Genomic DNA, 15,288 nt, shown 5'->3' with positions numbered 1-15,288 from the left:
TTTTTTCAACCATCAGTTTTGCTTCCAAAAATACAGTGATAAGAAAAGTGATTTTAAAGACATTATCACCAACATTTCAGAGATGAGCCAAACCGTCACAAACCTCATTATTTCCAGAGCCCTCAACAGAAGAGAAGACATGCAGAAAAGGTTTAATCAAGTGGGTTTCTGGCACTGTCGGATGAAGGGATTTGGAATCAGTCCACAGTGTTGACAGTCAAGAAAAATAGCAAGAGGAGAAAACCTAGACTGTGTATTCAAATTCAGCTATATGAAATGTTCTCATCTGGCCATTGCAGAGGATTGTAAACATTGCAGCACAGCCATCATACATAACCTTTTTTTTAATCTTTCTGAATAGACTACAGTATAGGTAACCTAGGCTATACCTCAAAGTTATACCCTGATGAAGACAGCTTGTCTGTCGAAACATTGGTTATAAGGTTATTAAATGATTGCATCTGAGCTCCTAGAGTGTGCAGCTCTCCTTTTCTTTTCAAGTATACCTCAAAGTAGACCTATAGAATCATGGCCTGGGTAGAACTCGGATCAGGCAGGCAAGTATTGCATACAGTTATTAGAAAAATAAGACAAACTGGGGGAAAAAATGTTATGAATAAAACAAGGCGTTTTCTTTTCAAATCCTTGAATGCATTCTTCAGATTTATTTCAAAGATAGTAGCTAGCTAGACAGCTAAACTATACCTGCCCATATTGTACACGCTACAGGGCGGCGTCACTGTCAGTCAGTGGTGCACGGCTCCAGGATTTTTGGCCTTGAGTCGTAGGAGTCGACTCTTGCTCGACTCCCAAAATACACAAACGGATGCGCACACACCAACTCATTATTGCAGATTTACTAGGAAGACTACATTTGCGTTCTGGAGGACTGACATGAGCATGATGCTGCCCATTTGCTCATCAATTTAGCATATAAATGGCCTAGGTGATGTGTAGAAACTAGAATATTTCTGTGATATTTCTGCTGTCTTTTTAAAAAAAATCTAATAATAGACTCATAACGGAAGCCGTGTGTTTTTTATTGTAGGTGTGAAAATATTTCAAAGTCATGTCTAGACGATAATAGGCTAGACGGATAACTCGGGCTTGGCTGTCAAATGTATAGGTCTCCCCATAAAATGTCAATTGATGAATTGCGATCATAATCATTATTTTAGCAATCCATGGTAGACGATTTTCCTAATAACAATTCCCCCCATCCTGCTAATTTGGGTTGCTGAGTCGTATTTGCAATTGTGAGAAACTGGATGACAAAGTTTAAAATTTGCCATTTCCAAAAAGTTTAGCGGGGATGATGCTTTGCGATCTATTGCCTAGGACAGGTCTCTCCGACGCTGTTCGTGTAGAGCTATTAACCTGTAGGTTTTCACTCCAAACCTAATCTAGCGCATCTGATTCAATCATTTGTTGGTTGATAAACTGAATCAGGTTAGTTATAACTGGGGTTGGGGTGACACAGGGTTGGAGAGCCCTGACCTAGGACATCAACAGCCAGGGTTTCATTAAATTAACTGGGCACAATAGTTTTTAATCACACATGTAGGGCTAATTAAACTGATGCATTTGCCGATGTTCAACTTCAATTCACTGGCATCACGAAGAACAGCGTAGCCATACTCATTGATAGCCTAATATACACGTTAATGTTTTTGGATAATTTACGAGGCATTGCTATGCTAGACAAGACATTTCTAGATACAGATTAAAGATGTGGTTCTGACTGCCCCGACTCGCGTTCCCTCGCCTGCTCCTCGTGAACTTGCGCGAGACATTGCAAGCCAAGAAATGGCGACACAGCATTGCGATAGTCTACATCTTCTTATTACCAATGCACGGTTCTGACGGTCTGCCTGGTGGCGGACACGTCTACCCGTGCCTGGCTGTGCCCCCTCCCATCTCTTGCTATCTTGCTCTTTCTTTGCTGTGAAAGATGCTAGAGTTTGTGTACGGCAAATAGTTTCCTAAATTGCTAAAATACTGAATCCTAGGAGTCGATTCCGCTATCTTGACAACCAGAAATGGGAGTCGATCGACTCCTCACTACTACTGACACGCTTCTTCATCAATGAATTGTCGGGTGCTTGCTAATGCCAAAGTTACACATTTGACAAATTACTTATTTTCACCTTGTATGAAATGAAATTGATGTGGCATTCAGTGAGTTAGCTTGCTGCAAGCTGTAATCTCAATGACAGTCAGCCTAACACGCTAGCTAGCTGAGTCAGTGTGGCTAGCAGCTAGCTAGCATAGCTTACTTATATCCCTTGCATGGCTAGCTAGCCATGTTACCTGGCTAAAAGAAGATGAAACACAGACCCACAGCCACGGATGGAACTGCATCAATACAGCTAGCTAATACAATGCCAGATATAGCTACAATCAATACAAATATTTAGTTACCGAAGTCGCTATCCATTCCATAGCTTACTCCAATGACAGTGTCCGCATCCTCGGATGCTGTGGCCCCGGAAAATGGACTCGCTTCCCTGGCCTCTGACAGCCCAACCGCTCCCTCAGCTCCTGGCAGTGCTGCTTCCATCCAGACTCCCGGAGACAGGGCAAGCCCTCCGAATGAAAGACCAACAGCGATGGTGCGATTCGGAGAAAAATAACGGTTGTTATTCAACGTCCTACAGCTAAACCATACGATGAAATTAAAACAATAAATTCAGTGTGATATCCGTTATGGACCAGGCATCCGTGCAGTGGTTATCAGCTCGTCGGCGGCACAGGTCCTCTCGGTTCGACTGCACTTGCTGCTGTTGCTGGCTTGATGCTGTGCATTCTGTCTCCCTCCGACTGATTCTTGAAGAACTGCTGACATTGACTTGGCTGTACGTCACGCATTCTCCTGTGCAAGGCAAGGATAAATGAAATATAGCTACAATAAACCAAATTAAATGCTTTGATTGAATCCTTCCTCTTTTAATTGACGAGGAAAAAAAGTTTTATCCTCAAAAAGGGCGGCTAGCTACCGACCTTCGCCCCTGTCCATGACCTTTCAAAATGGATGATGACCAAATCTATTGACGCATGTATTCTGCACAAAGATGGAATACTCAGACTAACATATTGATTGATCCCATCAACAAAAGCCAGGGATTGCCTTTGATGTCTGATATCCTTGGCACCTTGATGAGGCACTGCTCCTCTTCCATCATCGAAAAACCTCAGGTTGCAGAATGACTGACAGGCACCTGCAGATGCTTGAAGGCTTCTGCTCTTCTTGGTAGGAGAGTTAAAAGGAAAATAGCATTTGTGGTATTATAGAATGGCTGGGCTTTGTTGTTATTTTGTCAACTATCAGGTCCTCAAGTTATTCTGGTCGGCAAAGGGCTCTTCTTAATTTAATCAACTGAAAGAAGAGCTGTTGTTGTGAACTGCATTTCGAACTAACCTGACCGTCCATAGTCCATCTAGTCCAGCTACAGAACTTGATTAAATCGGACTGGTCTTAATGTAGATTATTAATCAAATGCAGATTCATCATGAGTGTTATTTTGTAATTATAAACTGTGTGGTTCGAGCCATGAATGCTGGTTGGCTGAAAGCAGTGGTATATCAGACTGTATACCACGGGTATGACAACAAATATTTATTTACCGTTCTAATTACATTAGTAACTAGTTTCTAATAGCAATAAGGCAACCTCAGGGGTGTGTGGTATATGGCCAATATACCACAGCTAAGGGCTGTATCCAGGCCCTTATGCTTCGAAAACGCCGACAGCGTCAATGCATTTTGGTAAACCAGAATTACATTCATTTCCAATGAAACGCGGTGTTTGCCTTGCAGCATTGCATTGCAGAGGCAGTTGCAGTGTGTTCGGTGTGGTGCATACATTGGATTTATCAAACCTATGCGTAGACGGCTTGACAGAAATGGTAGCAGAAGGTGAATGTTGAACTTTTGTTTCATACATATCCAGATGATGCTGCGTGCTATTTTACGCTTTGACGCTATCGGTGTGTTTGAAGCGTTAGCCGTGGTATATTGGCCATATACTGTACCACACCCCCTTATGCCTTATTGCTTAATTATAAACCGGGTGGTTCGAGTCCTGAATGCTGGCTGAGTGAAATCCGAGGTATATCAGATCGTATACCACGGTATGCAGGGGCGGAAATCCGGGGGGGGACGGGGGGACACGACCCCGCCATCCTGGGAAAATATGATTTGTCCCCCCCCCAATATATCACTGAAACATAACTATGTAATTTAAATAATATTAATAATACGCAATGAAAGCAATTGTGCTGATTATAGACACTTAATAGCGCGTTTTTAAGTTTCAAAAGATTGCGACCCCCCCCACCCTTTGCCTCACAATGGTTTGATCCACTGCCAGTTCCTTAGTTGGCAAGGTAACAGAGGGGTCGTGTCTACTGTCTGAAAGGCACTCAATGAATGTAACTGACGTGAGGTTAATCTAGTCAATCGCGCACACACACTAGCTGAATATGCAGAGCTAGCGCGCAAATATTAACTATTAAGCTAGCTAGTACCTATTCCATTTATGTGGCGTCGTCAAAGATGGAATCTTTGCTATCGTCAATTTATTCCAAGGTCAGCATGCAGATGATGTAAGTTAGTGCTTCAAAGTCCCTGTGATAAGCTTAGCAATAAACTGAAGTCCAAACTGAACAGAACTACTCTCTTCTACCATTGTCTTAAATATATTTAATGGTCTCGTTGCAAAAGCTAAATTGTCGCAAGGGAACTTTTATTTATTTATTTTATTTCACCTTTATTTAACCCGGGTAGCAAAGATTATAGCAAACACCACTGAAACTGAATTGGTGCTCGCTAGCTTTGCAAATTCAGCTATTGTTGGAAGCCAGCCAATATGAAACAAACTATTACAATTACAAAAGGTTGCAGCATATGTTGTGTAAATGGTGAACTCATACAGCTGTCAACTCTTGTCATTTTAATCCATTTCACATTTGCTAGCTACCTTTTAGATCGAAGCCCAAATAGAATGATAGAAGATGATAGAAGCCCATCTCCTACTGTAAATAACCTACACACGGTGTGTGTGTGTAGCCAGCCAGCCAGCCAGGTAGAAAAATGGCAGAAAAATAGAGTATTTTTCAATACACCAAAACGCATAGTAAGAACCCTAGTAGCCTAATATCTCAAAGACTAGTTGATAAAATGTTCATAAGAAAGAAATGAAATTCTAATGGAAATGTTTCACAATGATGTCATTAGGCAGAGCAGGCAACAGATGGCACACAGACAGCAGAGTTGGGGACAGATATGCAGGGACAGACTGGCAGAGACAGGGAGTCTCAGGTAAGTTTGTTGAGTCTTTGTTTGGCAACATTATGAAAGGTTCTCAATTTTTTTGACTTGTAAAATAGGAACATAATTGGAAAATGCCATGGATACCCCCACTCTCAACTTAAACTGGTGACTGAACTAAGATGTGTTAAAGGCAATGGTATTGCTGTTGTGATTATTTGTGTAGTTTTGGGTACCGGTAGTTAGGAGTACGGCAAACACCTTATTTCTTTGGTTCCTCAATATACATTTACCATATTACAATGTAGGCTATGTGTTACAGCACTACTTTTGGTGTCCCCCCTCAGGAATTGCTCTTGAGAAAATGTCATGTAATTGTCCCCTCCAAAGTTGATATCAGATTTTCGCCCCTGACGGTATGACAAAATTCTTTTTTTTACTATTCTAATTACATTGGTATCCAGTTTCTAATAGCAATAAGGCACCTCTGGGGTTTGTGGTATATGGCCAATATACCACGGCTAAGGGCTGTATCCAGCCCACACCTCCTCGGGCCTTATTACTTAAGTATGAACTCAGTGGCCAACAGTCTCTGTCAACAGAGCAAAGGGATGACTGGCGAGTGACTATGCTAGCACTATTTTTGCTCTCAAATCCAGTAGAGGGCAGTGTAACAACATTTATTTCAGCAGAACAGATTCACAAATTCAATTTCAAGCACTACCACTCATATATGAAGGACTGCTCTCAGGTGGTAAATCTAAATTACTTTTTCCTTTTTAGGTAATCACTAACTTGAACTTCTTGTTGCATCACATGGAACAACCTTGTCCACATTATCAACTCCTGGCAAAACATCAGCAAAGCAAAACAGGTTAGTAACAGGAACCATGGTTTTATTACTGTTCTACTTGTGTAGTATGTGATGGGAATTCAAAACAAGTAACAAAGTCGTTGAAAGACGCATTCCCCATTGACAATAAACACACTTGACAACAGAATTAGCACAAAATAGTTCAGTTTATTATAGAATATGACATTAAGATCATATTTTTAATTATGCACATTCAGTTTTAAGAATTCAAAGGGAACAGTTGTAGAGGTCAGGGTTCCTCTCCGATGTACTGTCTGGGTATAGGGGGGTCCTCCCAGGGGGTTGCACGCCATTTTCATCAGGTCTGTCCTGTCCGTCAGGCGGGTTTGCGGACAGACCGTCACTGGTCTGGGAAATAGACCCCCTCACACCCATTGGCTGACCGGGGGGGTGGAGTGCATTAGTCAGTCAGTCATGGAAGAATTACAGGTACTTAGGAAGATCCTTCTCCACCACCTGAAAGGAAGGAGAAGAAATACGTATGATGAATTACATCCATGTCTCTTTTTTTTCTTCTTCTGAACAATGATTTATTTGTTTTTCTTGCATGTCCTAAGACAATTACAGTTTCAAGATACAATACTTGCAAAAATGTACAGTTCAATAGGGAGAAAAAAACTAAATGAAAAAACAAAGACAAAAACAAAAGGATACAAATGAATAAGGACAAAACCAAACAAAAAACAAATAAGTTTCAGTATTTCCAAATTCAATCAGCCTGTTCAAATTTCAATCTCAAAGGCTACCAACCCAGAGCCACATAGGAATATTAAAGGTAGACAGAGCAGGGCAATCCCATCCACAAGACCAAACATTGTTGTTAAATTAGGTTTTGCAAGTGGGAGGCAGCATATGACCAATTGACCAGAGTTTCGGGCTTGGCCCCACGCAGTCTGGCAGTGGATCTTCCCAGCTGCGCAATATCCTAGTACATAAACAACCAACATCTGCAAAGGGCAATAGCAGGTTCAAACCAACTCCTTAGAATAGTTTTTTTGCCTGCTGTTAATGCACCCATAACAATCTGCCTCTGAGGGATAAGATAAGGAAATGCTAGAGCTACAACCCAGCAGGAGGGATGGGAAAGCAGGTAGGCTCCTGCCAAGAAAACCATTTAAAACACTTGAACCCAGAGACTTTACCGGTAAACCGCTCCAAAGCATATAATTGCCCACCTCAGATTGGGTACATTTATTACACATCACTATCCACAAGCTTCATTTTGAACCTTCACTCTGGGGTAAAATAAAACCTTTGAGAAAATTTAAAATGAATAGCTTGATGGGCAAGGCTCTTAGAAGAGGCAAAAATATTGCCCCATATCGTGGTCCAATCCCATTTTAAGCCCTGAACTTTGCAGGTCCTTCTCCCAGACCTTCATACCAGGTAGATGTTTTATATTATGAGTCACTACCCTATCATATAGTGAGGACACCATTCCAGCATCCATGTCTTTTAGTTGATTTTCAGTTATGTTTCTCTCCTTATATGTATTTAATATAATTGGATTTCATTTGTTAGATAAGAGCCATAACAGTAGCCAGCTATAGACACTTGTGGTGTATTGGATGTCCCATTCAGGAGAGACACTATGAGAGATATACCATGTTTGAGCAGCCGTTAAAGAAAGCATGCCCTATATTCAAATTTTCTGTGTGCTTGATAGAGGATTGTGCCCCCCACCCACTCCTGCCAATTTACAGGGTTTTATTCACATAAAAAGGTTTCCAGGAAGCATTTATAAATGGTCGATAATGCATCATTTCAGTGGCAAAGTCACAAGGCAGAATGATGGAGAGGGTTATTCCAGGCCAGCCCTGAAGTTATGGCTGAGTGCCAAATCACATGGACGTGTCAGTGAGCCCATCATAGGCCTGTGCTGTAATTACAGTCATTGACTTACACTGGGATCATCCATTGGTCCATATCTCTTCATAACCTGGCCCTCTCTGTTGATCAGGAACTACAAATACAGAGAGAAGAAGCAATGGACATTGAAACTCATTCTGCATTAAAGATTCAGTCCGGGATTAAAAACACTTACATATTCATAACATATTGTAATGTAATATTTTTTTTAAATTAACATATCATACGAAATGGATGACGTAATACACAATTGTGCACAATTTTCAGGGACCCGTTTTGGCTCATGAGCACTACTTTCAAAACTACTGGCTGAAATTATACAAAAGCTCTGGAGAATCACTTTAAATCTAACTATGATCTAACGGCAAAATCTGATAATAGTCAATTGGTGTTTTTGTTTTCAATTCGTTAACCCCACAACTCCCCAAATCATAAATGCTGAAATATACTTCCATTTAAGTATGTATTTGTATGACACTGGGCCAAGAAAGACCATAATAATAAGACTACCATTTTTATTTTATTTTGTTAACAGAGGCTATAACATTGAACTCAATGGGCATGCAATGAGCAACCTTTGCTTTCACCAGAGATAAACGCTTGGCATATAACTCTGGGTAACTCCTACTCAGCTGTGTTAACTTTCTGCTGATGGGGATATCTGCTGATGACTAATAAGAAATATTTACCTTTGTGAAATTCCACTTGATGCCACTGTTGGGAAGAAAACAAGATCATAAGATAAAGCAATCATTAACACAGTGACAATAACCAAACTCATACATGTTACATTCTAAATATCTGCTTATATAAGCCATTATCAAATACTTTGCGGAGCATTAGTAAGCAGTTTGTAAATAATTTGATATAATGTATTTAAAGTATTAACAGCGGTCTAAGGCACTGCATCTCAGTGTAAGAGGTGACACTACAGTCCCTGGTTCGAGTCCCATTGGGAGTCCCATAGGGCGGTGCACAATTGGCCCAGCATCGTCCGGGTTTGGCCGGGGTAGGCCGTCATTGTAAATAAGAATTTGTCCTTAACTGACTTACCTAGTCAAATAAAGGTTAAACAAAATATACTTTATATTCATGGCCAACAAAAATGATATGTGAGTCTAATCACGCTAGTTGTGACACGTCTCTCCAAAACGTCTCCACTTACTTTCCCAGTAAGCCTTTCCCATTGGGCTGCTCCTTCAGCCACTTCCACAGGGGGTGGGCGTTATCCCCGTTCACATCAATCTTACTGAACATTGGGAACTCAGCATTGTACGACTTAGCAAAGTCCTTGATCTGAGCTTCAGTGCCAGGTTCCTAAAATGAACACATAAGACACGTAATAAAATGGCCATAGAAGAAATGTTTTAGGTGAGAAAAAATGTTTTGATGAAGAGAGATGTAGCTACCTGACTCCCGAACTGGTTGGAAGGGAAGGCCAGGATACGTAAACCTTTCTCAGCGTACTTCGCGTGCATCTCCGCAAACTGAGAATAGTTTACTGGGGTTTTCCCTCATTTAGAGGCAACGTTGACGATGATGACAACATCTCCCCTACACAAACACATTAAAACACAGGAGAGAACAGGTCAGAGGCTTTTGGAAGGGGTATGGTGAATGAAATTTAACATGATTGTAGTTATGATTGTGGTTTAGTATTTTGGAGTGCTGAGTAACTTGTTCTTTCACCCACTCACCTGTATTTCTCGAGGGACACCTCGTTGCCATCAATATCCTTGGCAGAGAAGTCATAAATAGATGTGGCTGTCTGCCCGTCCTCTGTCGCGGCAGACTGCGAGAGAGGTGAGAAGAAAGAGAGTAAGTCCAAATATTAAAAGTGTACTGTTTGCTGCTAGCTCTTAAGTACCTGGCTGGTGTGTGTGCAGGCACACACACACACGTGTGCTCACTCACACTCACTGTAAAGGAAAAACTCAGCAAACCTCTCTCTCTTTCAGAGTGATCGTCATCATTCAAATAAAATGCCTTTGCTCTCATCCATTCTACACGGAAATCCACGTAATAACATATTTCGAAAATGTGTTTGAATGACAGAAAAGCAGCAATTGATGTGTTACAAAGTTACTGATTACAAGGGTGTATTTCCCCTCCAACAATAAACACACTATATGCACCTGGCATACATTCTCAGATAGAAAGATTCAACAGCAGATGTAAACATAAGAAATCCTGCCATAGCCAATATCACCAAAACATTTCTCAATGATCTTACTAAAGTCTGCAGCAAGACAGAGAAAAGGACAGCAGATCCTAGTAGACGCATGACTCCCTTTCAGTAAGGTCGACTGAAAAGGCAGAATGCGCATGTGACAGTATCCCTGTGATTTGACCACACAGTCTTCTGTCCCACACACCTTTGACTGACTGAGCCTTTCAGTACAGTACACACTCTAATCCCCCAATTTATGAAACTCTGACAATCAATAACTAGGAAGATATGGCATTCTTCTCTGATAGGATGCTTTTATGCTGACCACTGACAGGCAAAGGATGATAACACCTACACAATCAGTGGTCCTCATTACATACCAATAGATAGTGTTATATCTTCCTAGAAGTGACACAAAGTGTGACTTGCACAGGACAAAGGTAACCTCATCTTTGGGAACTGACCTTGCTAAACACAAAAGGTTACATAAGTAGTACAGAACACAGTAGTACTTCTCTATGACTAAACAAACAGTAACATTTCACATCAACAATAACATTTTAAAAAGGATGGAGCAAAACTATCAATATGGTCCAAAAACTATTTCACTAAACAACAACTATTTGGATGTATATTGCCCATATGCAGTGATCTTATATTTGTGACCTTTGTCAGGATATCATATCAACTCTAGATGAACCTTCACTTGACAAAGGCATGCAATGAAACAATTTCTGTTTGTGATGTGTAATAGAGATTTTCAATTACAGTAGGCTCTTCATACTGTAAGTCTAAACAAATGACTCGCACAAGAGAGCCTAATCATTCTGCAGAGCACGTAAACAAGGGTTTCAAAAAGCCTCCGTTCTTTCCTATTTCAGAGGTTCTTTATTCCATCAAATTTCATAACATCTTTAGCATCACATGGTATAGAATAGATGTAACAGATGTGCATGGAGACTCATGTTTACATTTTCTAAGAGAGAGAGAGATCTGAGAGTATCAATCTTTTAATTTGAGGGCACAAGACAGTGTTTGGGCAACTACATTGATTCAGTATATATTATTTAACCATTTTGATAAGGTGCAGCCATCGAAAAATATGAACCTTTCACCTGGTTTAAACTTTACCACTCAATGATATCAACTTACAAACCCAACAGGGTAAATGATAAACCTGATAAGATTGATGAGGGAGCAGGGAGGTCCTGACTTGTGATACCAGATAGCCTACCCTATGTGTACACCCCAGATACCAAATAAATAACTAAACTGAAAACCAGCCAGATGATCATCCAGACACAATACCTTTGAACACCCTGTATGTACACAGCTTTTTCACAGACATCAAATGAAGAGTGCATCATGTAGAGCAGTATAATTACATAATAAAACACACAAACATAACTAAATTGTCCTAAATAAATGCACTGCAAGTTAGGCCCCTTTGCTATAGACAACGTTAGCAGGTTATCAGCACACACCAGAAGGGCTATGGAGAGAATGGTTTCATCCTATGTAACAGTCAACAGCACAACAATTAACTCTGCATATGGCCATAGTACTGTATAGAATAGCCTACCATTGTGAATAAATATAATCCAATCACAAGAACGAGTCCACAGCTTGCCAATGTCCCAAATACTAAGATTCGCTTAATTTGCCACAACGACATTGAGTTGTATAAACTCGGTGTGTAGGGTTTGTTGGGAAACGTTCTGCGTCCTCAAATCTTTGGTGTGTTTGAGCATCTAGGGGGCGTGCCATAACTGTACTGGATAATCTGCATGTTTTTCTCTGACTGAGCTAACTCATACGGTCGTTTGTTTTTTCTGCATGTGCTAAGACATAATATTTATTTGAAGAGGGTAAAATACAAATGCAATTCTAATGACTGGTTACATCAGTCAAAAATAATTAATTAATTGTTGGATAATATCCAGTGACATCATTGCGCACGTTCCTAATAACGCGCAACTGCAACGTGAGTTAGCATTATCTAGTGAGAAGTACCTTACATATATTAATATATAGTATACTGCACCGGTAATTAATCAATATATCTCACCGAAACGCAATGGATGACGATGAGGAAACATATAGGCTATGGAAAATTCGGAAAACCATAATGGGTTACTGAGATGAGCTGTTTGCTAGCTAACGTTAGCTGTATCAACTTTAGTAGTAGCTAGCTAACTATCGGTAACTGTAGTCAATATGACACCCAAAGGTGGAGCAATTGATATTCACTAACTATAGTTCAATGATGAATGGAGTATGAATGACTCCAATTAGCTTTAGTACATAAAGAATGATAGAGGCCTCTAATGGCCGTGCTAACATGGGCAGCGCCGCTGAGGGCTTCCACCAGTTTAATGTAGTCAACTGGGTGATACTTTCATCCTATGTGACAGTCAACAGCACAACAATTAACTCTGCATATGGCCATAGTACTGTATACAATAGCCTACCATTGTGAATAAATATAATCCAATCACAAGAACGAGTCCACAGCTTGCCAATGTCCCAAATACTAAGACTCGCTTAATTTGCCACGACATTGAGTTGTATAAACTCGGTGTGCAGGGTTTGTTGGGAAACGTTCTGCGTCCTCAAATCTTTGGTGTGTTTGAGCATCTAGGGGGCGTGCCATAACTGTACTGGATAATCTGCATGTTTTTCTCTGACTGAGCTAACTCATACGGTCGTTTGTTTTTTTTCTACATGTGCTAAGACATAATATTTATTTGAAGAGGGTAAAATGCAATTCTAACGACTGGTTAGATCAGTCAAAAATAATTAATTGTTGGAAAATATCCGGTGACATCGTCATTGCGCGCCCTCTTAATAACGCGTAACTGCAACGTGAGTTAGCATTAGCTAGTGAGAAGTACCTTACATGTATTAATATATCGTATACTGCACCGGTAATTAATCAATACATCTCATCGAAACGCAATGGATGACGATGAGGAAACATATAGGCTATGGAAAATTCGGAAAACCATCATGCAGGTGGGTTACCATCATGGGTTACTGAGATGAGTTGTTTGCTAGCTAACGTTAGCTGTATCAACTTTAGTAGTAGCTAGCTAACTGTCGGTAGCTGTAGTCAATATGATACCCAAAGGTGGAGCAATTGATATTCACTAACTATAGTTCAATGATGAATGGAGTATGAATGACTCCAATTATCTTTAGTTTTAGTACATAAAGAATGATAGAGGCCTCTAATGGCCGTGCTAACATGGGCAGCGCCGCTGAGGGCTTCCACCAGTTTAATGTAGTCAACTGGGTGATACTTTCAACTTCATTGGCTGATCTCGAAGAACATTGACCACTTCAAAAATGGAGATACAAAGATGAGTCCTATCTATTTGGCTATGATTCAATGGATCCAGTATATGATTGACCTGTCTTGTCACATTACATGGAAAGCGTCATTGTACAACTCTCTCCTTGTTGGTCAGCTGTGTCATGACAGAGGCTACCTGGTGACCCAAGATGAGTTGGACCAGACCTTGGATGAGTTTAAAAGTCAGTTCGGGGACAAACCCAGCGAGGGTCGCCCACGACGGACAGATCTCACTGTCCTGGTAGCACACAATGATGACCCCACAGACCAGATGTTTGTTTTCTTTCCTGGTATGTTATTACCAATGTAGCCACAACATTGGGACCAAATGTGGCCCTAGTGACCATGTTGACTGTCATTTTTGATAGCAAGTGACAGGTGCTGACTTATTACTGTAGTCCTGTAACTTATGACGATATTGAATCCCTTCATTTTCACCCATGTAGAGGAGCCTAAAGTTGGTATCAAGACCATCAAGATGTACTGCCAGCGGATGCAGGAAGAAAACATCACACGTGCCTGCATTGTAGTTCAGATGGGAATGACACCTTCAGCTAAGCAGGTAAGGTTTGTGGATGTTTTTGGACATGAGATCTTGCTTTTTCAAGCTACTGTTTTCAGTTTTTCATTTCCGTGGTCTTTTTTTTTTCTTCTTTACATCAAATTTTAGTCTCTAGTTGATATGGCCCCCAAATACATCCTGGAACAGTTTCTGCAGCAGGAGCTTCTAATCAACATCACTGAGCATGAGGTAAGCAGGTGGAAAGTTATGTTGAAATATTGTAGTCATAAGACCTTTTGAACTGCTGTGTGGCACACTTAACTAATCTGATTATGTCATTATTTTGTTGCAGCTAGTTCCTGAACACATAGTCATGACAAAAGAGGAACTGTCTGAATTGCTGTTACGATAGTATCCTTTTTCACAGCATGGATTTCAAACTCGTACCTGGATAGAGTATGAATCCTGTGTTCTATGGAATGGTTTCACATGCATAGTCACCCCAAATGAGAATCGATTGATCTAACACTAGATTGAGTTATGTAGAGATACTGTGTTGGGATTTCTTTATTTGTGTCTCAGTAAACTGAAGGAGAGCCAGCTGCCTAGGATCCAACAAGGAGATCCTGTGGCCCGGTACTTTGGATTGAAAAGAGGCCAGGTACAAGATCCATCTCCTCGACCTAATGTAGTTAAAACATTTCTGAAATAAGTGATTTACTTGGCTCTCGTTGCTCTTTACTGTGACAGGTAGTAAAGATAATCAGACCCAGTGAGACTGCTGGACGATACATCACCTACAGGCTGGTCCAGTGAGGATTTCAATGTGAGTGCTTGGTGAATATCTTGATTGCAGTGTTAGGGCTTTTTCCTAACCAGCATCTCTATAGTGTTAATTTTTCATATGACAATACATTTAATTATTCAGATGGGCCTTTGAGAATGTTAATTCTGATGCTGCTCTTGTTCCTTTAGGTATGTTGCTGTACTAAGGAACAGCGGGTGAGCCAATAAAACTCATGGATTATTCTACAGCTGGCCGCCTCTCTTTGGATTAAGTTTGGCTTTTTGTTAATTTGTTCAATAAACCCTTTGACATATCTTTCCAAAGATATGTATGGCAATGCCAGTTCTAATGATTATTTTAAATGGTTTAACCGTCCAGGCAATGCATATTTTAGTTGTCTAAAAATGTGGGCAAGATCAGGACAAAGGGCACATATTAGCATCTGTCACCTAGAGTAGCAGCA

The 15,288-nt window shown here is 40.5% G+C and overlaps 3 protein-coding genes across 7 annotated transcripts in view; 1 reads left to right on the top strand and 2 right to left on the bottom strand.

Moving 5' to 3' along the window:
* Positions 1 to 3,177, bottom strand: part of LOC106573576 (phosphatidylinositol 4-phosphate 5-kinase type-1 gamma) — a 73,906-nt gene extending 70,729 nt beyond the window's left edge. The window contains exon 1 of one of the 2 annotated variants that reach the window (XM_014148728.2): positions 2,422 to 3,177. In XM_014148728.2, the coding sequence (XP_014004203.1) occupies positions 2,422 to 2,560 (139 nt within the window). In that variant the 5' untranslated portion in view covers positions 2,561 to 3,177. The remainder of the gene's footprint in view (positions 1 to 2,421) is intronic. The other variant, XM_014148730.2, reaches the window with a different exon arrangement.
* Positions 3,178 to 6,269: 3,092 nt separating this feature from the next.
* gpx4a (glutathione peroxidase 4a) lies at positions 6,270 to 12,802 on the bottom strand. 3 transcript variants are annotated; one of them, XM_014148734.2, is made up of 7 exons: positions 12,653 to 12,802; positions 9,709 to 9,803; positions 9,421 to 9,565; positions 9,177 to 9,328; positions 8,701 to 8,725; positions 8,046 to 8,105; positions 6,270 to 6,598 (listed from the first exon to the last, which is right to left on the bottom strand). In XM_014148734.2, the coding sequence occupies exons 1-7, from the start codon at positions 12,740 to 12,742 to the stop codon at positions 6,566 to 6,568; spliced, it is 600 nt and encodes a 199-aa protein (XP_014004209.1). In that variant the 5' UTR covers positions 12,743 to 12,802; the 3' UTR covers positions 6,270 to 6,565. The 3 variants fall into 3 exon arrangements, with proteins under 3 accessions (XP_014004209.1, XP_014004207.1, XP_014004210.1); XM_014148732.2 differs by lacking the exon at positions 12,653 to 12,802 and adding an exon at positions 11,764 to 12,042; XM_014148735.2 differs by lacking the exon at positions 12,653 to 12,802 and adding an exon at positions 10,245 to 10,529.
* On the top strand, positions 12,167 to 15,072 carry polr2eb (RNA polymerase II, I and III subunit E, b). 2 transcript variants are annotated; one of them, XM_045697238.1, is made up of 8 exons: positions 12,167 to 12,312; positions 13,649 to 13,826; positions 13,983 to 14,098; positions 14,207 to 14,287; positions 14,391 to 14,449; positions 14,621 to 14,699; positions 14,789 to 14,864; positions 15,014 to 15,072. In XM_045697238.1, exons 1-7 carry the CDS (start codon positions 12,259 to 12,261, stop codon positions 14,852 to 14,854), a joined length of 633 nt encoding a protein of 210 aa, XP_045553194.1. In that variant the 5' UTR covers positions 12,167 to 12,258; the 3' UTR covers positions 14,855 to 14,864; positions 15,014 to 15,072. The 2 variants fall into 2 exon arrangements, with proteins under 2 accessions (XP_045553194.1, XP_014004206.1); XM_014148731.2 differs by lacking the exon at positions 12,167 to 12,312 and adding an exon at positions 12,822 to 13,196 and having other exon boundaries at positions 13,652 to 13,826.
* Positions 15,073 to 15,288: the final 216 nt, after the last annotated feature.

This window comes from Salmo salar, chromosome ssa16 (assembly GCF_905237065.1).
Source record: "Salmo salar chromosome ssa16, Ssal_v3.1, whole genome shotgun sequence".
NCBI lineage: Eukaryota > Metazoa > Chordata > Actinopteri > Salmoniformes > Salmonidae > Salmo > Salmo salar.
This window is presented reverse-complemented; position numbering and strand designations above follow the sequence as displayed.

What these genes read in the sequence shown, in the direction of transcription:
- polr2eb (XM_045697238.1), top strand. Translation starts at nt 12,259, where the DNA reads ATGGATGACGATGAGGAAACATATAGGCTATGGAAAATTCGGAAAACC. An exon ending in GATGTTTGTTTTCTTTCCTG is followed by an intron (nt 13,827 to 13,982) that starts GTATGTTATTAC and finishes TCACCCATGTAG; the next exon opens with AGGAGCCTAAAGTTGGTATC. An exon ending in TTGGATTGAAAAGAGGCCAG is followed by an intron (nt 14,700 to 14,788) that starts GTACAAGATCCA and finishes TTACTGTGACAG; the next exon opens with GTAGTAAAGATAATCAGACC.